The 25,152-nt window shown below is 52.5% G+C and overlaps 2 protein-coding genes across 6 annotated transcripts in view; both read left to right on the top strand.

Moving 5' to 3' along the window:
- Positions 1 to 16,417, top strand: part of ST3GAL3 (ST3 beta-galactoside alpha-2,3-sialyltransferase 3) — a 181,960-nt gene extending 165,543 nt beyond the window's left edge. The window contains exons 10-13 of one of the 3 annotated variants that reach the window (XM_012648980.1): positions 9,028 to 9,174; positions 9,401 to 9,547; positions 13,910 to 13,965; positions 15,357 to 15,415. In XM_012648980.1, coding sequence (XP_012504434.1) covers positions 9,028 to 9,174; positions 9,401 to 9,547; positions 13,910 to 13,948 — 333 coding nt within the window. In that variant the 3' untranslated portion in view covers positions 13,949 to 13,965; positions 15,357 to 15,415. Of the gene's footprint in view, positions 1 to 9,027; positions 9,175 to 9,400; positions 9,548 to 13,909; positions 13,966 to 15,356 lie in introns of all 3 variants that reach the window. The other 2 variants (XM_012648979.1, XM_012648981.1) reach the window with 2 other exon arrangements.
- A 2,812-nt stretch (positions 16,418 to 19,229) lies between these two features.
- ARTN (artemin) lies at positions 19,230 to 22,223 on the top strand. 3 transcript variants are annotated; one of them, XM_012648940.1, is made up of 5 exons: positions 19,230 to 19,268; positions 19,497 to 19,646; positions 20,970 to 21,096; positions 21,440 to 21,602; positions 21,679 to 22,223. In XM_012648940.1, exons 3-5 carry the CDS (start codon positions 21,037 to 21,039, stop codon positions 22,143 to 22,145), a joined length of 690 nt encoding a protein of 229 aa, XP_012504394.1. In that variant the 5' UTR covers positions 19,230 to 19,268; positions 19,497 to 19,646; positions 20,970 to 21,036; the 3' UTR covers positions 22,146 to 22,223. The 3 variants fall into 3 exon arrangements, with proteins under 3 accessions (XP_012504394.1, XP_012504396.1, XP_012504395.1); XM_012648942.1 differs by having other exon boundaries at positions 19,254 to 19,268; positions 21,464 to 21,602; XM_012648941.1 differs by lacking the exons at positions 19,230 to 19,268; positions 19,497 to 19,646 and adding an exon at positions 19,773 to 19,924.
- Positions 22,224 to 25,152: the final 2,929 nt, after the last annotated feature.

Raw genomic sequence — 25,152 nt, 5'->3', positions numbered from 1 at the left:
GCAGGACCTGCCTTGTTTCTGTCTGTGAAATCCACCACCTCCTGCAGCATATGAAGCATAGTTGGCGTATATAAACGAATAAATAAATGTGGAAACTGAGGCCCAGAGTAGGGCAGTAACTTCTGGGAGAGTCCGGATGCCAGCCCCAAGCTTCTGACTCACAGTCAGGGCTCTTTCTTCCCAACTAGGCCGCCTCTTTCTTTCATGGCCCTGGGAGGTCATCCTGTTAGATTCAGACCCTTGCATCCTTTTGCTCTCTTCCTGCCTCTCGGGAGCATGTCTTTCCTCATAGTCATGTTTGATCTTCTTTCTGCGGTGCCAAGATCATTTTCCTTGATAAAGAAACGAGAACTAAACAGTCCCTGTGCTCTGCCTCTCAGCTGTCTGTCGGCATCACACGGTCCGCCCCAGGCTGGCTCCTCTTCTGTTCATTGCTTTTTTCCAAATATAGCTTTCAGAAAGGTTTTTGACCCTCTCCTCATAGCATACATCAAAATAAATTCCAAATGGACTAAAAAGTAAAATATAAAAATACAACCAAAGGGAATTTTGAAGAAAGAATAAAAATCAAATCCCTGGAGGGAAAGAACTTTCAAGGCACAGAAGTGCTAGAAGAAATCAAATTTGACAACATATGAGAATTTAAACTAAGTTAAACAAACAAAAATACTGTACCACAAAACTTTGAAACATATATTTAGAAAACATGACAAGGTGTTATTATTATGAAAGTTAACAAGAAAACCCTTAGGATCCCAGCTGATAATGGGCAGGCACCTGAACAGGTCACACAGAAAGAAATACGACTAGTGAACAACACAAATATATTTACCCTTCCTAGCAGTCGGAGAAACCCATGCAAAGGCAACAGGATGCCATTTATCACCTATCACATTTTTAAAGAATGTGTTTAAGTGATAATATATGATGCTGGCAGGAGTGCAGTGATAGGTGCTCTCAGAGGCTACTGGTCGGAGTGTAAATGGGGGACAAACTTTGGAAAGGAAATGACACTTGGTACTAAGAGCCATCCCCCAAAGGAGGGAAAAATCTGCACACAAAGATTTTTAATACAGCGTTACTTATAATAGCCAAACCCAAATAGGACCTAAGGGGTTTAGTATGTAAATTATGGTTCCATACTTGATGGAGTGCAAAGCAGCAGTGCAGATCTCCGAGGGTGCCACACCTGGGCCAGCCAGAACAGCCACTGTCCCCCCATTACACAGCATGGGCCTCAGTGTTAGGAACTCAAACCAGTCTCTTCCTCTGCCACAGCTGATGTCTTTGAGTTTCATTTTCTTCTGTAAAATGGGGATCATAAAAGCTTTCCCTCATGGCTACCCGTTATACCGCGGTAAGAATTGAATGGGACAGCGTGCATGGCAACACTGGACACTGCTCATCTGCAGAGACAGTCAGTCTCACGGAAGTGAGATTGAGAACAATAAGTATCGCCTGCCTGCTGGGCAGACGCCCAGCCACAGGACCAAGGAGAGCAACAGGGCCTGGGCACAAGGGTACAGATGCCACCTGGTCAGGAGGGTCAGCCACCCTGTCTCTTGGCCTTCAGGATACTTACATAAGCCCTGGGGCCAAGGGCTTGTTCCAGCCTCTCCCTGTAGAAGCTGACCAGATGAACATGAGTGTTTCAGACACAGAGAAAGAGTGGCAGAGTGTGGTATATTCAATGAGTTAAAAATAATTCGGTATAACTGGGGTATGGCATAGGTGTGGTACTGTCCTTTGACCCAGGAAGAAGGAGTATCTGCCCTGGACCCCACTCTGGCCCTCCTCTGGCCACACCCCTTGCCGTGGAGTGAAGAGGAATGTGCCCACCCCAGATCCATCCTCCTCATGAGGCCATTACCAGGTACTGGAGACCTCAGAATTTCTCGCCGTCATGGCGCCACATCCACTTCCATCTTCCTGAGGGCAGAGTACAACTCTGCATGTACCCTAAGCCCAAGGAGGACTATTTGCAGAGGCCGTGAGCAGAGCTTAGATGTGTGGGGTGAGGAGTCTACACACGTGCGCAAGACTTCCTGTGGAGTGGGACTGGGGTGGGCAGTGGGGCTAGTTCTCCCTGCACCGTCACGGTCCAGCAGAGATCTCCAGGGTCAGAATTCCAGATTCACACCTGGTCTTCCAGGTCATTGTTCATGGAAGAATAGAATATATTTTATTTAACAGCTTGATAACTTGATTTATAACTTTAATTATTTAGAGTCTGAATTTTAGGCATGCGGCATGTGGACATCCATTTGTAATTTTGTGCCTGGCCCCACAGGTATTAGAGATGGGCCTGCATGGATTGGGGGCAGTGGCTGGGTGAGCAGGGGGCAGATGGTGAAGGTCTTGTAAGCCAAAGTCACATCAAGGAGCTTGAACTTTATCCTGAGGACTAATAAGAGCAGAAACTACCATGACTTTATGCCAAACATATTATATGCATGACTTTTAATTGTCACAACACAAAAACACTATAAAGTGGGAACTAGTGTTTTTGCCCTAATTTTATAGATAAGGATAATGAAACTTTGAAAGAGTAAAGGACTCACCCAGGGGCACGGAGTTATAGTAGTTGGGGTGTCAGTGTTCAAAATCAGACCTATACTCCTAACAGTCTCGTGGGCAGTGGAGAGCCACTGGCGGTTTTAAGCCTGAGCATGTCACGACCATATTTGTGCAGGGAAGTGAGTGAACTGGAGGAAGGAAAGATGAGGGCGGAGACACGTGGTGGCTGTTAGAGTGACCCCATGAGAATCGGTGGCCTGTCCTAAGGCAGTGGCAGTGGGAGCACAGGAGTGCACACGTCTGCCCTACTCCTGCTGCAGAAAGCCAGCCACAGTTAATCTCTCTACTCCCAGACCGCCAAGCATCAGAATCCCACAAAGGTGCCAGGAAACATTATCGCAGGAGCCTGGCGGGGAAGGTGATTTCTTTCCAGATGTTTTCCCCATTGCTCCTGGCTGTTCTGACAAGAGCAGAACAGGTTGCATCAGCAGGAGACTGGCAGCTCCACACAGAAGAGCTGGGTCCAGACTTGACTGAGGCGGGGACATTCCCGGAGGAGGAGGGATTTGACAAGGAATGTAGCCCACAGCTGGCCCTAAGGGGAGGTTTGACCGTGCTGGGCCAGCAGCATTGGCTGGCTTTATAAGCCTCTTGTGTTGTGTCCTGTGGGTCGGGGAAATGAGATATGAGAGGCCTTGGGCCAGATTTGGCCACACGCAGGCACAGGCCTGTGGGACAGGACTGTTGTGCTGGTGGCAGGCCTGGCAGTGTCACCCAGCAGCAGGGAGGTCTGCAGGGAACTGGAGGGAACAGCTCGCTCCCCACTGGAGCCTGTGGCTGTGTGCAGGGGTGGCTGTGCACCCACCTCTCCCAGGCTGCCCTTGCTGACCACACCCTCTGCCCCATGCCCTGGCTCCTGCCGCAAAGATTCATGGAGTTCTCGCTGTATGCCAGGCACCGTGCGTGGCATCCTATTTAACCCTTACAGCTATCTGGGAAGCAGGTCTTGTCATCCCTGTTTTATGCATGAGGAACTTGGAGCTTAAAGAGAGGACGTGATGTGCCTTGGGTCACAGATGTGGAATCGGTTTTCTACACTCCAAAGCCTCTGCAATGGTATGCAAAACATTATGTGTTTGTGCCTGTGTACGTTTTTATGAGAAGAGGAGCCATAGCTTTTTTTTTTTTTTTTTTTTAGGAGATAGGCTGAGGTTTTGTTGGTACTTGATATTTTTATGGCTGGGAAAACAGAAATGCCCAAATCATATTTTCATCTTATTGTTTCTCCTTTCCCTGAAATTTCTGAGGAAACTCTACACCAGGACAATGACAGATGGGAAAGAATCAGAGCAGCACTGAATTGATGTGCCAGGCTCCCAGTTCCCTGACTCGGGGCTCCCTGGGATGTGAGGCCTAAGCATAGGACTCCCTTCCCCAGGGTCCAGCATCACTCTCGGCCATGGCTGGCTGAGAGACTACCTAAGGCAGTAAAAATTTCGGCGCACTAAGCACGCAGGGCAGAGGCAGGGAGATGGCCTGCTCCCTCAGCCTCCCCCTGCTGCATAGATGCCAAGAAGAGCTTCCTGCGTGTGAAAGAGACTTCTCACCTCCCACCAGTAAATGTGATACCCTCAGTATCCTCAAATCTAAGTAATCAAATTGGTCATTTCTCCTCCCAAGAAAAAATAAAGATAAGAAGAGAGGAGTAGCTTTCCCCACTGCACTGGGGCTTTCATCAGAGTCTCAAAAGGGTTTGAAGTTAATAAGCCAGTTTCCTACAGTTTCACATAGTGATTAAATATGGGGCTTTTAGCACATGGGACAGGCCAAGAAAGATTGTTTCAGAGAGGCCACCCCATGTCATAGAACTGGGTTCTACAGTCAAATTTAGCTCAGGCTCTCCCCAGCTGTGTGTGCAGCCTGGCAAGTCCCCTCGCCTCTTCGGGCATCAATCCCCTCTATAAAATGGGATGTGGGGCACCAGAGTGGCCCCTAACTCTCCTTAGAGCTCGCAGAGGGTGGAGGGCAGAGGGGAGGTCTCATTCAGTTCTGGCCCCAAGCCCCAGACTTCCCAAGGCTGCAATGGTGATGTAAATGATGTGGCAGAAAGAACACGGTCTTGGAGACGGGACACTCAGATTTCAGTCTCGGCACAGCCACTTACAGACTGCGTGACCTTGCACATGTTGCCTCATCTTGGGATCCGTACCTATGAAGTGGGTGAAAGTTGAAAAGATGTAAATAATGTCTGTGAAAGCCAGCCTGGAGCCTCGCACACAGCCCCCGCTGTGCCCAGTCCTGGCTCTCCCTGCCCCTCCTGCTCAGCCCCGCGCTTCTCCCTCCTGTAGGTGTGGATGGGGCAGGCACGGGCAGGAACCCTGGGTGGGAAACTGTTGGCGCCTACCAGGCCCTGGAGAAGGGACAGGGGCTCTGCTATGCTCGGCATAGGCTGGCACCTGCCATTCCTATCAGTCCACATCTGGCCCACCCAGGGGAGGCTTCTCCCCAGTTCTGCCCGAGGTCTTGGCCATTTGTCTGCCCTTCCCTTTCCTACTGTGTCCCACTGTCCGTACCTTTACCTCCCTATCCATGCACAGCTCTCCTGGAGGCAGAGGAGCAAGAGTAACTGGGGTCTGCCCGCTCAGGCCAACGGGGGCCAAGGCTGAGAAGTTTACCCCAAGACCTGTGTTTTGGGCTGACCCTTGGAGGACAGGCAGAATTTGCCAGAGGAAGAGATGTTGCCACAGAGGTGGGAGACACGAGGAGGGCGTGGCTGGAGCAGAGACAGTCCACTGAAGGGGCAGCTGAAGAGGCTGAAGAGCTACTGACCAGTGGGGAGCCTGGGGTGGGTGTCACGTCTCCTTCAGTAGCCACTCTGCTGCCCGCTTGCTGCCTGCAGGGCTGGGCCCTGGGCCACAGAAGTGAATCAAATGTGAGCCCCTGCCCTGTGGGCCCAACCTGAACTATCTCATTTAGTTCTCACAGCAGCCAGTAAGATAAATACTAATAGTCTCCCTGGTTTATCCATAAGGAAACAGTACGTTCCTTGCCCAGGGTCTGCACACAGTGAGTGACCACAGCTGAAGTTGAATTCCAGGACCAAGGATCTTAACTGCGTATTTTACCACCTCTCAAAGGTTAGAGGTCATTCTGCCGTGGGATGGAGGGGGTCGGGATAGATGAGAGAGGCAGGGGCTGAGTCTTAGAAAATAAGCCGGGCAGATCGTGTGGATGGAGGTGGGCAGGATGTTAGAGACAGAGAGCAGCACCAGCAAATGCGTGGAGGCCTGAATTAGCGAGGGGGAGCCTCAGGTGAGCTGAGATTGAAACTGGCTAAGAAGCTCGGATCTTCTGTGGGCAGTGGTGATGTAATCCGATTTGTATATGGAAAGAGCATTCTAGCAGAGTGAAAAGTGGTCTGGGAGGTGGAGGCGGCCCATTCTAGACACTCATCACTTGCTTGTTGAATAAATGAATGGAATTCAGCAGTTATTTATTGTGTGCCGTTTATGTTCCAGTCACTCGACTGGGCTGCAGGTGCTCAGCAGGCAAGACAGACGCTGTCAATGGCAGTCATTGGGAAGGTCCAGACGAGAGATGATGAGACCTGGACTTGAGGGGTGGCACTGGGTTTGGGAGCAAGGGATGGACCTATGGGATTCCAGGAAGACAAACTCAAAAGAACTGGATAACGGGTAAGACAGGATGGGTTGGAAAGTTGGAGGAAAATCCAAAATCGATGCCCAGGTTTCTGGTTCGGAAGACTGAATGGTCAGCAGTGGACAGGGAGCACAGGAGGAAGAACAGATCTGAGGAAACTAGAAACAATTCAGACATCCAATAACAGAGGATTGGTTACAGAAATCATGGTGCATCATGAGACAAAATTCTTAGAAAACATAATTTTGATGGCTATGACGTTCTGTTACATAGATGTATCATGTATCATTTAACCAAACCTCTGTTGCAAACTTCTAGATTTGTTTTTCTGGTTTTTCACTTTTATCAATAACACTGTAGTAAACAGATTTTTACAAAGGTCCTCACCATTCTGATTACTTTTAGAAGGGAAATTTGGGGGTCATAAGATATAAACAGCTTTGAAGCCTTTGCTCCATATTGTCAGATTGCTTTTTAGAAAGGCTGTACTGAATTTCACTCCTATAGCAGTGCAGGAGACTTCAACCTCAGCATATTCCCACAAGCACTAAAATATATATCCACATACCACATATAGACATATTTCAGTGGGTAAAAAAAAATATCATGCTATTTTAATGTGCATTTCTTTTTCACTAGTGAATTGAATTTTTTTTACTCTTAACCTTTTTTTTAAATGTCCTTTACCCATTTTTATGGGGTCTCATTGATTTTTCATGAGTTTTAAAATATGCATTTCTTATTATTTGTGATAAAATTTTCCCCACTCTTTTGTTTCCCTCCTAATTTTGTTTATTATGTTTTTGATGTCCCAAAGCACTTTACAATGTTTACAAAGTCAAAATCTGTTTATCTTTTAACTTCTTCCATTGTATTAATGTTTAGAAAGTTCAGTGATAACATATACATCTAAATTTTCTTTCACTTTTACTTTTTTGCCTTTACTTATTTTGTGTATGGTGTGAGGAGAGAAAGTAAATGGATCTTTTTCCCAAATGGCAAATTTTCAAATATCACTTGTTCCTATTGATGGTGAAGTTTCCTGTATCGTAATCTATACTTGTGTTGATCTACTTCTGGGCTATCCTGTTTCACTGCTCTTTGTGTTGATTCTTATATGTGAATCACTATTGTAACAGGTGCAAACCCATAATATACTCTAATACTTAATTTTTAATTTGGAGGTGTTGTTTTTACCTCTTAAATCTTTTGAATGGATATTTAGAATCCTTTTGAAAAAATCCTACTGGATTTTTTCTTAGAATTATATTAAGCCTGTACATTAATCTGGGAGGAGTCATTGTATCTGATAGGTAAGTTTTTATCTCTCATCCTCCTCCCACCCTCCCCGATCTTGGTTTCCAATGTTCTTTACATCTCTGTGCCTGTGTGCGCCCATCATTTAGCTCCCACTTATTAGTGAGGACATGTGTTTGTTTTTCCATTCCTGAGATACTTCACTTAGGATAATGGTCTCCACTTCCATCCAGATGGCTGCAAAAGGTATTATTTCATTCCTGTTTATGGCTGAGTAGTACTCCATGGTGTGAATTGATGGGCACTTAGGTTGATTCCATATCTTTGCAATTGTGAATTGTGCTGCAATAAACATTTAAGTACAGTTGTCTTTTTTATAAAATGACTTCTTTTCCTTTGGGTAGATACTCAGTAGTGGGGTTACTGGATCGAATAGTAGGTCTACTTTTATTAATATTTCTTTGAGGAATTTCCATACTGGTTTCCATAGAGGTTGTACTGACTTGCAGTCCCACCAACATTGTATAAGCATTCCTTTTTCTGTGTATCCACACCAACATCTATTGTTTTTTGACTTTTTAATAGTGGCTGATTCTTTTAGGTTATCTAAAATAAAATAGCAAACTCACTGAAAATACCAGGTTGGAGTCCATGGTTAGGTAACGCCTCCAGTCTACGGGGTTGGTTTGTAACTTCCTCCAGCAGTGTTCAGGAGCCCACTTGTAAGGGTAGAGAAGGGGGTGAATGGATCGACCTTCAGCGTGGGGTTTCCCTAGGCTGGGGTAATAGAAGGACAAGGGCAGAGTATTGGGGCAGCTCACAAGAGTGTAGTTGACATGATATGCTTCCGGGTCTAGATGAGGAAGGGCTCATGTGCTGAACAGAAAGTCAGGGCTGAGGGCTGGAGGCCTCCATGTGGTTGGGCAGGGGGAAGGGGGAGAGTTGGAAGGAGAGGAAGTTGTGGCCCAGGAATGGACACCAGGATGTCAAGTTTCAGAGGTGATACCTTTCCAGTACAGCCCCGAGATCTCTGAGAAAAGAATGATCCTGTTTTACAGTTAAAGAAACAGGCCTGGAGAGCTTGTTACCCAAAGTTACACAAATCTAGTCAGTGGCAGAGCCAGGATTTGAGTGTTGCTGTGCTGTGCTATGCCGGCTCACATCCTGTCTCCATTCTCCAGGTCTATTTACAACAGCTGACTGAGAGCCAGGAGAGACAGCAGCGGGGAGGGGAGCACAGCAGAGCAGGCAGGAGAGAGGGCAGGCTCGCCCAGGCCCCTCATTGCTGTGACAGGGAGGTGGGCCAGCAGACCCTTGGGTCTTCCCATTGGCCCAAGAGCCCCCTCAGGCACACCCTGTGCCCTGCCCCACCACATCCTCACTCTTCTCCATCAGTTGCCCTTGTCCCTGTCACACACCCATGTCCCCCCACGCAAAAGGGCTTCCTACACCACAGGCCCCAGGTTCCCCACGACACACCTCATGCCCCCCCACCTCACTTCTCATTTACCTGTCCACATTTGGGGTCCCTGCCACTCCCGCTGTCCCATCCTAGCTGTACCCAGCTCATGCTGTCTTTCGCTGTGTCCACAGAGCGCATCAGATGGCTTCTGGAAATCTGTGGCCACTCGAGTGCCCAAGGAGCCCCCTGAGATTCGCATCCTCAACCCGTATTTCATCCAGGAGGCTGCCTTCACCCTCATCGGCCTGCCCTTCAACAACGGCCTCATGGGCCGGGGGGTGAGATACCCGGGCCCATGGGAGAGGGAGGAGACCTGGGTCAGAGGTGCCTTGGCATGGAAAGAGCAGGTGGTAGGGTGGTGGCAGTGCTCTTGCAAGACAGTTTTCTGGGAAAGAGGGCTCAGACCCTGGGATTGGTGGTTAGCTCTGGGAAGCTTGGCCGAGGTCTTAGCCGACTCAACCCTCCAGCTAAACCCTACATGCCTCCTCTCCTCCCCTCTTCCAGAACATCCCAACCCTTGGCAGCGTTGCAGTGACCATGGCACTACACGGCTGTGATGAGGTGGCAGTTGCGGGCTTTGGCTACGACATGAGCACACCCAATGCACCCCTGCACTACTATGAGACTGTGCGCATGGCAGCCATCAAAGAGGTTCGGGGCTGGACGTGGCGTGAGGGCCGAGGGAGGAGGTGCTTCTAGCACAAAGGACAGGCTCTGACCGCATATGCTCAAATGAATGGTAAAGGGGTGAGCCAGCAGCTGGTCTGGCCACTCTGAGCTCCCTAGCAGGTCCTGCCCCACCCTCAGCTAAGTGGAGTCACTGAAGGTCCATCCTTGCATGCTGGTCTCTGACCACGGAGTATCCTATGTGCCCCTCTCCCTAGCGCCTTCTCCCTCAGTCTTCTCCCTGAGGAATGTTCCCCCAGGGACCCTCCCTGCCCTTGCCCTGCACCTCCCTTCTTGCTGAGTTCTCCAGCCATCAGACACCAGTCTTGGCACCAGCTCAGAGACATCCTCTTTGCTGAACTCCTGCCTTCCCCTAGAGGACCTCCTTGCCCCCCAGACAACCCACAAATAAACATTGCTGCTGTCTCAGGACACCCCGTCCCCCTACCCTTCCCCATGACCACACACTGAAGCTTTTTATCACCCAGAACTGCTTCCCAGGTGCCCTATGTGTACAGGTGTGTTAAAGTTCCCCTGCCCTGTCCGTTAGCCTCCCCTGGCATCTCTCCTTCACAGCCCTGATCCCGTGTGGAAAATCTGAACCCCTCTTCCCACACGTCAGCTCCAACCACTAGCCTTCCACTGATCCCATCCTGAAACCTGGAAATCTCAGGCCAGTGCTTGGAACAGCTTCTCTGCTGCTGCATCTGAGTGACTGGGGGTTGTTGGAGGGAATCTCCCATCCACAAAGATTCATATTTCTGTAAATCCAGGGACTCTGGTCCCAGCTAGCCCTTATTCCTGCTCATCAATCTCTTCACCTGTCCTTCTCCACTGTTTCAATCTCCACAGCTGCCCACGCTCCCTCCCCTCCCCCAGTGAGAAAATGGAAGCGCACCTGTCTGCTCAGCTCTGCTGGACTGCCCCCGTGCACTCCTCACTCCCACTGGGCCCTTCACCCCTCACAGCTGGCTCTCCCCGACCTGACCCAACTCTCACTAAGGTCACCAGTGACCTACCTCAAGGCTGCCAAATCCAGTGGACACATATCATCTTTCCTGATCTCTCAGAAACACTTTGTGTTGACCACTCCTTCCTCTTTGAAACTCTGTTCTACTTAAACTTCTGAGCCAATAATTTCTAGTGTTGCTCTTATTTCACTTGCCATTGTCTCTCAGTCTCTTTCTCAGTGTCATCGATTCTGACCTACCCCTTAAGAACAACCAGCAAGGCTCCACCCCAGATAGTCTTCTCCTCTCACTCTACATGTTTCTCTGGAGATACATCTCCCTCCAGGGCATCAGCTACCACCTATATATTGTATTGGCTTTTTTGGTTGTGTCTTCATCCATTCGGGCTGCTATAACAGGACACCATAGACTGAGTGGCTTTTAAACAGTAGGAATTTATTTCTCACAGTCCTAGAGGCTGGGAAGTCCAAGATCAAGGCATAAGAAGGTTCAGTTTCTGGTGAGGACCACTTCCTGGGTCCTAGATGGCCGCCTTCTCCTTACATCATGGAAGGGGTGAGGGAGTGGCCCTGAGTCTCTTTTATATGGGCACTAATCCCATTCATGAGAGCCGTGTCCCCATGACCTCATCACCTCCCGAAGGCCCCACCTCCAAATACCATCACATTGAGGATTAGATCTCAGTATGTGAATTTGGGGGGATGGAAGCATTCAGCCTATAGCAGGTTCATTCAGGCTACCTCAAGTAGTTGAAAGTTATTTCGTGGGTATATAAAGGACTTGGGGGGTCTCACAGAAAACTAGGAACAGCCTTCCAGCTGGGCCCCCTGTCACCTGGAAGGGGTTCAGGATTGAGAAGCTCATTCTGGGTCCAACACGGTTCTGGGACTGTCCTGTCCCCCTCAGCAGTGGCGCCAGCCCTACCTCATCATTACCATGGCCCTGTCCATCTTCCATCGCTGCCTCTCCTTACACATCTCCTTGCTGCTTTGTCCCTGGCTGGCACCCACTCCAGACTGCTCACACAGCTTTTATCTGCCTCCTGGCTTCTGTTTACTTGTATCTTTGGTCTCTCACATATTCCTTTTACATAAACTTTATGTAAAAGTTTAAGCAGAGGGTGAGAGCCTTAGACACAGGCAGTAGCCAGATCATAATGAGCTTTCTATGCCATGGGAAAGAGTTTGGACTTTATTTTGAAGGCAGTGGGGAGCCACAGGAGAGTTCTAGGCTATAGATTAGCAAGCAGTCGGGTCACTGTGGCTGCAGTATGAAGTAGAGGGGGCAAGGCAGGAACACAAGCTATTTGGGAGGCGTTGCCACAGTCTGGGGAAGAGATGATGACTCCTAAACCAGATCTTTGGCCGTGGCGATGAGGAGAAGACAGGCAAGAGACACGATTTTAAATCAGTAGGGCCCAGGGATTGCCTCAGTGCAGCAGTGAGGTAGAAGGACCCACCTTCCCTGACACCCTCTCTGGCGGAAGCTGTTGGTTTTCTTCCACCTGCCATGTGTCTGTTTTCAGGCCATTGCCCCTCCTCCCTCACCGTGTAAAATCTCTCTGGCTCTGAGGCTCATGGCATCTGCTGTACCACCATCCATGCAGAGCACTTAAGAGTGTTCTCCAATGAAAGGAGCTGTTTTCAGGACCTAGATTCAGAGCCTGCTCTAGAACTAGTTTCCTTATCTGTAGAAGGGATCATAATAGCACCTACCTCCTAGGACTTTCAAGAGATCAGATGCGGTGATGTGTAAAAAAGGCCTGCCACGTAGGAAGCACTCATCCATGCTAGCCACTGTTATTAATAGTTTACCCCTACTTATCACTGTTACTTACCAACTCCCTGGATGGGGATTCACTGAAAATGCTGGTGCCTGGGGTTAGGACCCCTCTGTCACCTGGAGTGTCTTCAGTAGCCACATGGACCATTCAGTGCCCTGGTTACATCTGCACTCGATCAGCTCATTCACGAGGCCCAGGGGGAGTGTGTGGGATGTGAAGACACGTGGAGCAAGGATTGAATGCTGGGGATGTGTGACGATGCCAAAGGAATTTGTAAAGGAGACAGAGTAGAGAAGAATCAGGAAGGCGCAGCATCATGGAGACCAAAGGAACAGCGTTTCCAGAAGAGAGTGTCTCCAGGGTCAGGTGCTGCAGAGAAGCCCAGTAAGACAAGTACTGAGAAATGGCCATTGGGTGTGCCAGTTGGGAGGCCACTGCTGCCTGTGCTGAGAACAGTTTCTAGAGTAGTGGAGTAGGAGCTAGATTGCAGTAGTGAACAGTGAGTAGGGAGGGCAACAGGGACCACAGTTGTTGCTCGTGGTAAGGGCCCTCTCAGGACACTTGGGTGGCAGGAAAGGAGAGAGACTGAGCAGTAGCTACGGATGAAGTGGGGTGGTACAGGAGTCTGCCACACAGCAGAGAAATCAGGCCAGAAATGGAGACCTGTGAGTGGTGAACACACCTGCTTGTCCAGATATAAGGAGGGCATGATGAGATTTCCCAGGGAGAGGACAAAGAGTAAGAAGTGCAGACTGTCAGGACAGACCCCTAGGAACACCAGTATTTAATGGTTGGGTGAGGGAAGAAGAACCAAAGATAAAGACTGAAAAACAGCTGTCACAGGGAGATCCTTCTGAGAGCGTGGGCTGGGGTGCGTGGGCGTCCACATCCAGAATCAAGGGTCCTCACAAGGCTGGGGGCCCATGACAACCAGAATCCCACGCCAGCCATAGCCAGTGCAGAGCTCCAGAAAATGCACACGTTTCTGCATGGAAGGAGGAATTAGGAAAAGAGCACCAGAGGGGTGGCATCACCTATCCAAGAGAGCTATACCCCAGGGCAGACTTGTTTGTTTACTTTTTTGTGATGGAAATTGTCCAACATATTCATACATGTAGAGGATGATATAATGAACTCCCACATACCTGTCCCCACCTTCCCCAGTTATCAACACATGGCCAATGTTGTTTCATCTGTTCTTCCTCTCATGCTCCCACTCCACTGACGATTTGGAAACAGGTTTTAGATACATCATTTCTGTCATAAATACTTCATTACATTTCTCTAAAAGATAAGACTATTTTTTATCGCACCTCAATAAGTTAACAATAATTTCTTAATATCAAATATCCAGTCCCTTGCTGACCTTTAACCCTCAGTGGCTCCTGCGGGGTGCTCTTGACCCTGACCTATCAGACTGGTTACTTCTTCTGCCCCAGGGAGTGGTGAGGGTGCAGGATATGGAATGAGGCTTTGAGTGTCTACACTGGCTTGACTCCTGGCCCTGCGTTCCTCCAAGCCTCTGTTTTTTTATCTATAAAATCTAATTTCATTGAACAAATATTTATTGAGCACCTACTCTGTGCCTAACAGTCCCTGCCCTCAAAGAGAGCCCGTGAGCCAGATGCATGAATCTTCAAAGAATGGGGGTGAGTCACCCAGGGGTCTGAAAGAAGGAGGGCAATTTGCAGATGGCAGAGCATAATGACAGGAGCCTAGGGGGTGGGGGTTTCTAGGGAGTCTGGAGGGACAGCTGGGTGTAAGGAAGACCCTGCCCACCTTCAGGTGCTATGGAGTGTGGGGGAAGAAACAGCCACCACTAGAGAGGGCTTTGGGGGTGCTGTCCTTAGGGCATCTGGGTTTGTGGTTAGCACAAGAAGTTGAAGGCAGTGTTCAGAGAAGAGGAGTATAGGGAATTCTGCTGACGCCTGAGTTTCAAGTGGAAAAGGTGTGGAAGTTGGAAAGGGTTGACTGGATCAGAATAAGGGCTGGACAGAGCCCCAAGTCCCTAGCCCCAGTGAGTAGTAGCTGTTAATGTAGTTACGGTGAGGTCCAGTGCTGACAAATGCAGCAGAGGCCAGTCGGGTACAAATTATTACTATGATGGGGATATTGGCATTCATTCCTTCATTTATTCAATCAAGCCTTTTCCATCAAAGCTTCCTGGTAAGAGTACTGGGGCTAGGAAAGAACCTATTCTGAGTGCAGTCTTCCCCCAGGAAAGCCCTAGAAAGCAGCATCTTCCTTGTAATTTCCACATTAACAATAAGATTATCCTCTTCTAGCAATTTTGAAATATATAAGACATTATTTTTAATGATAGATGTTCATACCACAAAAAATTGAGATGTGAGGTAGTTGATACGTTAGCTTGATTTAGTTATTCTATAATGTGTACATATGTCAAAACATCCCATTGTACCCCATAAATTAAATAATTATTATTTGTCAATTAAAAATTTTAAAAAATTTGTTTTAAAAAGATTAGCCTCTTCTCCTCAGGTCGCCTGGCTCCTCTGGGAGGCAGGATTTCATCAGCTGCCCCCGGGGCCTGAGTGGATTGCGTCAGGCCAGAGAATGACTCAGCCACCCCTGCTGTGGGACTTAGGTGACTCACACTGCCTGCCCTCAGGGTGTCCAGAACCTAGCGGCTGCCTGACAAGAAGCGGGCTGAAGTCTGTGGGAACAAGGTCCTTCCACCAGCACTAAGGAGGGTGGCTGGGAAGATTATACCTCCCAGGACTGGGAAGAAGGCAAGAGGCGCAGTTCCTCTGGGGCACAGAAAGGGGCACAAAGGCTGTTTTTTCCAAGCCCTGGGACGGGGGAAGGATGAGTGTTGCGCGCCTAGAGCAGAGTCATCATTATCTTGTAGGCACAACCGGTTATAAGTATCTGCCCTCGGATTTGCACAGTCACAGAGCATCGGAGGGTGGTGACTGGAAGAGTGCTTCGGGCCTGGGAAGGGGCATTAAAGGCAGGGCTGTGTCCCAGCAGCCATCTGGGCTGCCCACCCGATACTTCTCCATCTCTTTCCTTCCAGTCCTGGACACACAATATCCAGCGAGAGAAAGAGTTTCTGCGGAAGCTGGTGAAAGCACGTGTCATCACTGACCTAAGCAGTGGCATCTGAGTGGGCCCAGCACATGGCCATAGCGGCCCAGGCGCCACCAGGAGCAAGCAACAACCACCACCACCTATGCAGGAGTCTTCAGACCCAGAGAAGGACAGTGCCAAGGGGCCCCAGGGGCAGCAAGGCCTTGCGGAGCAGCCAGAGCTGTGCCTGCCCAGAGGCCAGCCTCAGAGACCAGCGGTCAGCCTCACTCGGCCTGGGTCCGCCAAGCCAGAGGGCCAGCAGGCCAAGGCTGTGCCCAGCAGGCCAAGGCTGTGCCCAACAGGCCCAGCATGCAGGAGGTGGGACATTAGGCAGCAAGGCTGCTGCCGGAATCATTTCTCCAATCAGTGTTTGGTGTATTATCATTTTGTGAATTTGGGTAGGGGGGAGGGTAGGGATAATTTATTTTTACATAAGGTTGGAGATGTCAAATTTGGTCCACTTGCTGTGCAGAAAGGGGCCCACTAGAGGGCCCATCAGGCAGTGGTACCAGTAAGCTCCCTGCAGGGCGAGAGGGCCATGACCTGCCTGTACCCTGCTCCAGGGCTACAGTGGGGTGGGCAGGATCTCATGCCAGCACCCCCAGCTCATGACACTGTTTGGCCTTTCTTGGGGAGAAGATGGGGTTTTCCCACTCACTAGTCCCTAGCTGTCCCACAGGGAAACTCTGGAGCCATCCCTTCCCAGCCAAGAAGACAGCCCCCAGGCCAGAGCAGAGAGAACTTTAAGGCTCAAGAGGTGTGGCCCGGCTCAGCCTGATGGGAATGGCCCCCCTTCCCCCCCAGCTGCAACTGATCCATACACTAGTGCCCAGGCGTGGACTGACCAACTTGCTGGATGTTCTGGGTTTCAGCAATGAGACTGCCAGGTCTTTGGGTTCTGCCTTTAGCCTGGACCAGAGGGAAGTGAGGCCCGAGGACCTTGCCCAGGCTGTGGCCGCCATCCCAGGCAGCCCTCATGGAAGCAATAAAGCTCTTCCCTGAGTCCGGCTTCCTTTTGCTTTCTGTGACTTTCCTGGAAGAAACAGCAACCTGGGCCTCAGCAACTGTGCGAAACCCAAGGGCCTTCTCCCCAGCCCACAGATTCCTAAGTCCCTTTCACGTCTCCTGTCAACTGTGGGCCCTGGGTGGCCACCTAAGGCTCTGGAGCGTCTCTTGTCCACATGGTCCTGTATCCTCTTTGCCTTGAGGAGACAGATCAGTGGTTTCAGGGCCTGCCCCAGAGTCAGTTCTTGTGTCTCCTAGAGGAGCCAGGAGGCAGGGGATTGGAGCCCACAGCCCCAAGACAGTGTCTCTGGGTCGCCACAGCTCTAGCTCTGCAGTGACAGAGATTCCTGCGAGCACAGCAAAGATATTCCGCGGAACCCCTGGCATGCAGAGGCCCACAGACCTTCCCTACTCCTGACACCCCGGTTATGCTCTGGGAAGGACGCAGCCCACCCGCACCCTTAGCACACAGGCACACCCTCTCCCCTCAGCCTGCCTCTTCCCACACAGACAGGGAGGCACACAGCCCAGTTCTAGGCATCCTCTGTCGCACTTTAGAAGGGACGTCCCCCCACCAACTCACCCCCTTAGAGCTCTAGAATGTGATCCCTCCCTTCCCCAGCATTTCCAGGCAGGCCTGAGAGTGGACAAACTGACACCTCCACTTGAGGCCTTGGAGTGTGCCTCCTGCCACACATTGCCACTGTGGCAATACATGGGGCTTCTGGCCCTGCACCTCTTTCCTGCCCAGCCCAGTCCAAGAGTCCAGGCAGCCCTAGGCCCTCTCACTGGTGAGCCCTAAGGACAGAGAATCCTGGCCATCCCAAGGACCACCAATGTCCCACATCCCCCCCACCCTCTGCTTCCTGCAGTCTGTCCTCAGGCAGAAGCCTCCTTGGCTGAGAAAGCAAGGCCCTGGCTGAGAGATTGGCAAACCCAGAAATGCCTTCTCTACTCTGCTGGAAGCAGGGCCTCTATGATGCACAACTCCAATGTACGTATGTACTCCTGCCTGCAGAGCACCCCTGGAGTTGTACAGGCATAGGCCGCATGCCTGTAAGTGGTGGCCCTGGCTAAAAAAGCCCCAGGGAAGGTACCCCTATTGAGCAGCCAGTTGTGAGAGGCGACAGAGCAAGCTGCTCACCGCTTGGCCTCCTGTCCCACAGGGGCCCTGTGGAGCCTGCAGACAGCCCCTTATCAGCAGCAGGTGTCTGCAGCCTGACTTCTAGTCCCAGCTCTGTAGGAAACTACTCCTGCAGAAGCTGTGGTTCTGAGCCCTGGCTGTACACCACCTGTGCAAATTTGACAACTGCACATGCCTACCCCGAAATTCTGATTCAGGTCTGGGGTGGAGGCCTGGATGTGGGTAGTTTTTAAAGGTCCCCAGTGGTTCTGATGCATAGCCAGGGTACAGCCAGGGACCACACACATTCCCCGAGTACTCTCCTCCCCACCTGCAGCTTCCAGTTGTCATCTGGTCCACAGTCCCTAACTGCCAGCCCTGCTCTCTCCACCCGGCTCCGGGCTACAGATCCAGCTGCTTCAGAACATTTCCACCAGGAACCTTTCCGCCGCAGGCCCTTCCAACTCAAAATGTCCAACACTGATCTCAGGAGCCCCTGTGCCTCCTCTGGGGAGCCCCAGGTCCCAGAAGGTACTCCCTCCACCTAGGCACCTAAGCCAAAGGCACACCTTTGCCAGGCCTACCTCCTCACCCTGTCCAATCAGGCACCAACTGAATTTCAAAAGGGTGTGTTCCAGATTGGGCCAGCGACTTCACTGCTCCCCACAAACCCCGCATCAGACCTCACCCTCTCCCCAGCAGCTTCCTGACTGTACCTCCCCCTCTCATCTTGCCTGTCTCCAGCCAGTCATCCACTATCGACACATCTGGTCACACCTTTCTGCTCAAAACCCTTCAGGTGTCCCCAGTGTCATAGGGATAAGGGCCAGACCCCTTAGAAGGACCTTTCCATCCATATTACTCACCAAACTCCCACCTCACCTGCCAAATTGCCATAGTTAGGCGTCTGAAATGCTACCCTGCAGCTCCTACTTGAAGCCTCGGCTCAAATGTTCCTCCTCTGTGACCTTCCCCTTCTTCAGCCCTCGCACCCCCTTCTACCAACACTGCCCTCACCGCGCCACAGTGACAGCCGTGTTTGCAATTGTGTCCCCACTCCAAGCCCCAGGAGTGGCGACTAAAGCAGAATCAGAGCTTGAACGCTCGCCCCGGGGGTGGGGTTGCCTGCTGACCCACCGAGTTAGACGAACCTAGACGAACTCTCCTCGGTGGAGAGAATAAACTAGCGGCGGAGCAGAGACCAGTCACTGCAGGGCAGCCAGCCGGGCACCCCGCCCCCCGCCGGGTCTGCACGCACCAGTGGGCGGCGGCCCAAGGCAGGGACTAGCCTGTCCCCCCACGCTCCCCGCCCTCGTTCTCGCTCTCCCGCCCTCGCCGGGTCTCCCCGCTCCCTACTTCGCATGTCTACAAACTCCGAACTAGTTTCCGTGCCTCTCCGCGGCCCGAATTCTCCACTCTCTGCATCCAGGGGTCCCCTCCCAGCGTCTACCCCGGCCTCAGGGGTACCTAGCCGAGCCAGGGGGCAGCGGATCCCGCGAGTGGAGCGGCCAGGTGAGCCCTGAAAGGTGGGGCGGGGCAGGGGCGCTCCAGGCCCCACCCCAGGATCCGGTGACGCCGGGGCTGGAATTTGACACCGGACGGTGGCGGGCAGGAGGCTGCTGAGGGATGGAGTTGGGCCCGGCCCCCAGACACGGCCCACGGGCTCCGCCAGCAGCAGGTCCCTCGGGCCCCAGCCCTCGCTGTGACCCGAACCGGAGCCCCACACCCGAGGTAAACCAGCCCGCCTGCCCATCCCTGGTCCCAGCCCTGGATGGACGCTCCTGGGGCTAGAGGGAGCGGGCAGGACCATCCCCCTCCACTCCTTTCTCGCATCCTCCCTCTCCTGGCCCGCAGCGCAGCTCTCTGCCCCTCCCAGCCCCTTCAGTCCCTCTTGTCGCTTGTTGGACTGTGCTGGCCCAGCCCGCCTGCTGTAATGTGAGGCTCCCGCTGCCACTACAGGGCGCTGACTGGCTGCCAAGGCCACATTTTTGGCTACAAGAGGTGCTGCCAGGTGCACAGCCCTGGGCATGGGCCATTTGAGCTGCAGGGGAAAGCCCACCACTGGTCCCAGCAAAGGTGCCTAGAAGAATACGGTGCAGGACCCCCGTGGTGAGTAGCGGGCTGGTGGATGGGGAGAGGAGGGCTGGAGGACCAAGTGGCACCAGACTGCAGGGAGGGAGAGTTAGGGCCTGAGCTGCCATCAAGGGACCTGCTCCTGGGCTCCCCCTAGTGCAGAGGGCGCTTAAGGTTGCCTTGCCTGGCTTTGCCTCCATCAGTGAGAATAGTCACTGGCCTGGCCTGAAGGGCCCTGAATCCACTCAGCCGACAGGTGCACACCTGGCCTTGAAGGACCACCCCAGGTAGGTCTGGGGAGGTCTGTCCCACGGGTGTGCAGGCATTCTGTGTGCTAGGGGATGGGGGTGAGGGTGACAGCTAGGACCCAAGGGAAGGACAGATGACGAGGGTTCCTGAAGGCTCTGGGGCCCAAAAGGAGTGTTTGGGTGTGCCAGCCCATGGGAGCTCAGGAAGGCTGGCTGGGATCAGGAAGGATGGCTCACAGGACAAACTTCTAGGAACAAAGCTAGGCTACTAGATCCGCAGAAGCCTGGTAGCGGGGCAGACCTAGACAAGCTCCCAAGGTAGCTCAGCTCTCAGAGATCAGGCAGGTGTGGAAGGCTGGCTGGCCCTCCGGGGAGTGCCTCAGGGGGACTCCCGCTGAGAGTATGGAAAAGCCCACTCGTCCTTTGAGTCTGCAGGCTTGGCAGAGTCTGCCCTCTGGTGGCCATAGCAAGCCATGGCCAGTCCCCATGTTTTCAGAGGGCCCAACAGCCCTCACCCTCTGCTGGCTCTGGAGGGACGTCTGTGGTGCTAAGAGAGAACTCAGGCAGCTCTGAGTCCAGAACTGAGATCACACAGGAACAAGGTACAGCGGCTCTGGGTGGGCAGCAGAGGCTGAAGCCTGGGCCTCACTGTCATTAAATAACTCAGAGTGACCATCAAGGCTCCTAATTCTTCTCCAGGCCTCAGCTTCCTCCCCCACAGCATGGGGTGAAGGCTCTCTGTAGGGCCAAGTGTGTCCAGTTCCTACCTTCTCCAGCCAATCCTGGCAGCTCCAGCCCTACAGCACAGACAGGAAGGTTCTGGGAAAAGAGGACCTTCCCTCCCCTCTGGCTATGTGCACCCAGCCTTATGACCTTAGACAATCTCTGAGCTTCTCTGAGCTTTGTTCATCTGGAAAAGGGAGATCAAGCCATTTGCCTCATGGAGTTTTGAAAGAGGGAATAGCTGCAAAGCACCTACTACACAGTAAGGTTCTCAACGCAGCTACTTCTCCTGGGTTGAGTCCAGCTGTTCAAGCCCCTGTTCCTTACCTGGAGAAACCGAGGTGGAAGGATGACCCCTCAAAAGATAATTCATCTCTCAATTTACAAGGTGTCTCAAGAGGAGGGTGGGGGAACAGGTCAACAAAGGCTGATGGGAGCTCCTGGTGTCAGCAGAGATGGAACTTGGACTTGGAGGCCTTTCTGTGCCGTCCCACTGTCCCTGGCCTAGGCGGCAGGTAAGTGGCTCTCCCAGTGACTCCCACCTGGTGTTAAGGAAAGATGGCTTGTTTGGGGAGGTGGCGCAGGAGGTGGCTTGGGCAGGGGTCAGATGTGGGAGGGGAAGTAAGAGGCGTCAGGCATATGGGAGAAGGAGCAGGACTTCTTTGGATGGTCAGTGCCCTCAGGTGATTCCTTCCCTGGGCTCCTAGAGGCAGCAAACTCATTATGCTTGAACCTAAGCCCTCCCTGAGCTCCCCTCCATCCAGCTAGAGCCGGTACCCTCTTTGATCTCAGCCTGAAGACAGCCCTTCCCTGAGTTCCTCCTCCCCAACCCACCAGGGTGTCCTCTTTCTCCCTGAGGTTCCACTTTGTGTCTCCGCGCAGCCTGCCCTGTGGCCGACCCTGGCTGCTCTGGCTCTGCTGAGCAGCGTCGCAGAGGCCTCCCTGGGCCCTGCGCCCCGCAGCCCCGCCACCCGCGAAGGCCCAGCGCCAGTCCTGGCGCCCCTCGCCGGCCACCTGCTGGGTAGGTGAGCGGGCGAAGGGGCGGGACGCGGGTGGGGCTGGCCTGGGACACCACGCTTGACTCGGTCTCCTTCCAGGGGGACGCACGGCCAGTTTGTGCGGTGGAAGAGCCCGGCGGCCGCCGCCTCCGCAGCACCCCGGGCCAGCACCCGCGCCGCCCGCGCCCCCGTCTGCTCCGCCCCGCGGGGGCCGCGCGGCGCGTGCCGGGGGTCGGGACAGCAGCGCACGGGCCGCGGGGGCGCGAGGCTGCCGCCTGCGCTCGCAGCTGGTGCCGGTGCGCGCGCTCGGCCTGGGCCACAGCTCTGATGAGCTGGTGCGTTTCCGCTTCTGCAGCGGCTCCTGCCGCCGTGCGCGTTCCCCGCACGACCTCAGCCTGGCCAGCCTGCTGGGCGCCGGGGCCCTGCGGCCGCCCCCGGGCTCCCGGCCCGTCAGCCAGCCCTGCTGCCGACCCACACGCTATGAGGCAGTCTCCTTCATGGACGTCAACAGCACCTGGAGGACCGTGGACCGCCTCTCAGCCACCGCCTGCGGCTGCCTGGGCTGAGGGCTCTCTCCAGGGGTGTGCATATGGGACCCTTACCCGTGAATCTTCCTGCCTGGGACCCTCCCGCAGGGCCACACTAGCCAGGGGCCTCAGTCCTCAGCAGCGTGAGTGAGGGACATCAGCCCTGGAGAGATGGAGGGTGACCGACCAGCAGCCTCAGCACCCTCACCCTGCAGATCCCAGCCCTGCAGACACCAGAGACCTCAGCTGTGGAGACCCTAGAACCCACTTCTCACAGACTCTGGCACTCGCCAGGCCTCGGACCAAGGACCCCTCTGGGGAACCCAGCAGTGACTGAGGCCTCAGCCCAGCCCAGGCCCCAGCCCCTGCCCAGGCCCTGGGGGGTGGAGGGGCAGAATTTGGAGGAGACACATTGCAGTTCCATGGCTGAAAGCGCCTGTGCTGGAGCTGGCCTTGTACTCACTCGTGAGAGCTGGACCCTTATTTATTATTTCTAAGTTATTTATTTATTTCTGTGCTTTGTCAGATCTTTTCCTGGGCAGTGGGGGGATGGGTAGAAGAGGCTGGATGGAGATCATGCCCTGATCATCCCGCTCACACACTTGACGCTGCCTCAGCAATCACCCACCTGGCCTGGATCTCTCGCCCTGCCCAGCAGCTCTGGGATGGGTGGCATGGAACACAGGCAGGTGGGTGGCAAAGGTGCATTCACTAGTCCCAGCAAGCCTGCTCACGACCCCCTGCACAGTCCCAGCACTTGGGGCCTGAGATTACCTATGGGTCCATGAAGCAACCCAGGGCATGGGAGCATCCAAAGAAAGACTGAGGGTGGGAAGAGGGTGTGGTGGGATGCTGGTTCAGGGGAATGAAGCACAGAGCTCCACTAGGATAAGAAGGCAGGAAAGGACTGAGGGCCCCAGAGGGACCTGCATCTTGGGTGATGAACAAGGATATTCATTTATTCATTCAACAAATATTTTATTAAGCTCCTATTTTATGTCAGGTATTGGGCAGACACCAAAGATACAGAAGTGAAAGGGACACGATCCCTGCCCTTGAGAAGCTTAAACCAGGAGAGACAGGCAATAAATAAGCAATTACATTAATAATTATTTAAATTCAATTTGGCAAATGGTATGAAAAAGGACAGGAAGCTAAGAGGTACACACCTTCATCTGGAAGGAAGGAGAGGTTGATGCTGAACCTGGACTCCCACACTGTCCCCAAGTCATCTCTAGAAGGTCAATGCAATCCCCTGAGCTTTTCTGCATGTCCTTTAAAACCTTATTTCCTAGGTCTCTGCATTTGTATTGGGGCGAACAGTATGATTTTCCTTCTTTGGAAATAAGATAAGGACATATATTTGGAAAGGATGCCAAGTCTGTGGAACTGTGGGACACCCTAAGGGGTTGTCAGGGTGCTGTGGGATGTGCTGATGTTGGGCTGCGGAGGGAGGTCGGGGCTGGGTGGACTTGAGAGCCACCAGCGCGGAAGCTGTAGCTGCAGCCAGCGGTGGGTGAGAGCACTGTGAGTGTGAGACCGGGTTGAGGGTGGGACCCCTCAGGCATTTCACGCTGTTGACAGAAATGCCTTCCAATCTGCTCATGTGCCTGCCTGCTTCGGCACGGGTGCCCCCTTCAGCCAGGCTGGAGTGCGGAGCTGGCAAGAGCTGAGGGCTGTGCCCATTCTTGGTCAAGGAAGAGAAACACGTCTATGCTCCTCTCTTCTGTGTGCACTGCCCCAGTTCTAGGTGCTCTTAAAACTGTGGTGCTTTTGCTGCCTTCAAACACTCCTCAGCCCCTCTCTCTGCCTCCAAGCTGCTTCAGGATCCTCAGTTTCCACCCTCCTTCCCCCAAAGTAAATAGTGCCAGTCATACAGTTTACAGAGGGCTGGTTGCAGGTGGAGAGGGATATTTTATCAATTCTGAGGTCATTGGGGCCAGGCAGCCCCTTGCTGGTTAGACTTCGAAGCCTAGCCTGGTCCCCAAACCCTCTAGGCTCTGCCACTTAATAGACATCACTGCTCTCAGAGTTACTTAAAGGATCCCAACTGAAGCCACTCGGACACTGCTCACAGTGAGAGGGCCTAAGCCAAAGGTGCTGGCTCTAGACACTCCCTGAATTGCCGGTTCTTGGGGGAGTAGGGTCCACCCCCAACTGGAGGCTGCATTCTGTGTCCTGAAGAGTTTGTGCCCAGCATCTCACAAAGTCCCAGATGAAACAGCAACTGCTCCAACTAGAACACATTCCCACAAGAACTGGTCTCAGTTTGCAACTCAGAACAATCCAAATCTCTCTTTGGAAAAATAAATAATAAATAAAGCTGTTTTCCCCAAAGGAAATAGGCTGCAGAGCTGCACCTCTTTACCAGATAGAACCTGTAACCTGTCATGAAGCCACACTAGGCAGCACACTGTCACTCCTGGAGCCTTGAGTGGCTCTGGTATCTCCATTTCTGACTCTGGTCTTTGCTTCATTTTGCAAAACTACATTTCCCATTGAGCAGTCTTCCCAGAACTAAGGCGTGGTCTCCTCCAAAGGGGTGTCAAGTCACAACCTCTTGCAAGACAGCTTTGAAATAACAGTTTTTCCAGCTCCAGGAAGCACCTGAAATTTCCCCTAGTTTCATTTCGGCCAGGAATCATGGTACCAGGTTCCACGTACTTCTCCTGCCCACAGCCTCCTGGTCCAGCAGATGCACTTGCCAATAACTTTTCTCCTTTTTTGTCCAGGGATTGTCACCGTTTCCCTGACTAGAGATCCCTGTGTCCCTGTGTGTGGACTGGCTGAGGTCTCACCTTGAAAAGGAAGGGCTGAGCAGAAAGCCAAGAGATCAGAGAAAAGACTCAGGAGAGCCTGTGCCATGTGATCGTGCCTTTCTTGTTCACAGGTGTGCTTCTCGACCCATTTTGGAGTCGTGGAGTCCTTCGAGAATCTGATGAAAGCCATGAATCCTCTCCCCACAAAAAGTGCTTAAAAAGCCACTGATATGCAAATCTGGTAAACAATTTTAGGAGGGCCCACAGACTTTCTGAAGCTTATTATT

This window comes from Propithecus coquereli, unplaced genomic scaffold (genome assembly GCF_000956105.1).
Source record: "Propithecus coquereli isolate 6110/MARCELLA unplaced genomic scaffold, Pcoq_1.0 Scaffold299, whole genome shotgun sequence".
Lineage (NCBI taxonomy): Eukaryota > Metazoa > Chordata > Mammalia > Primates > Indriidae > Propithecus > Propithecus coquereli.
The sequence above is the reverse complement of the archived record's forward strand: the minus strand, read 5'-3'. Positions and strand labels throughout refer to the sequence as shown.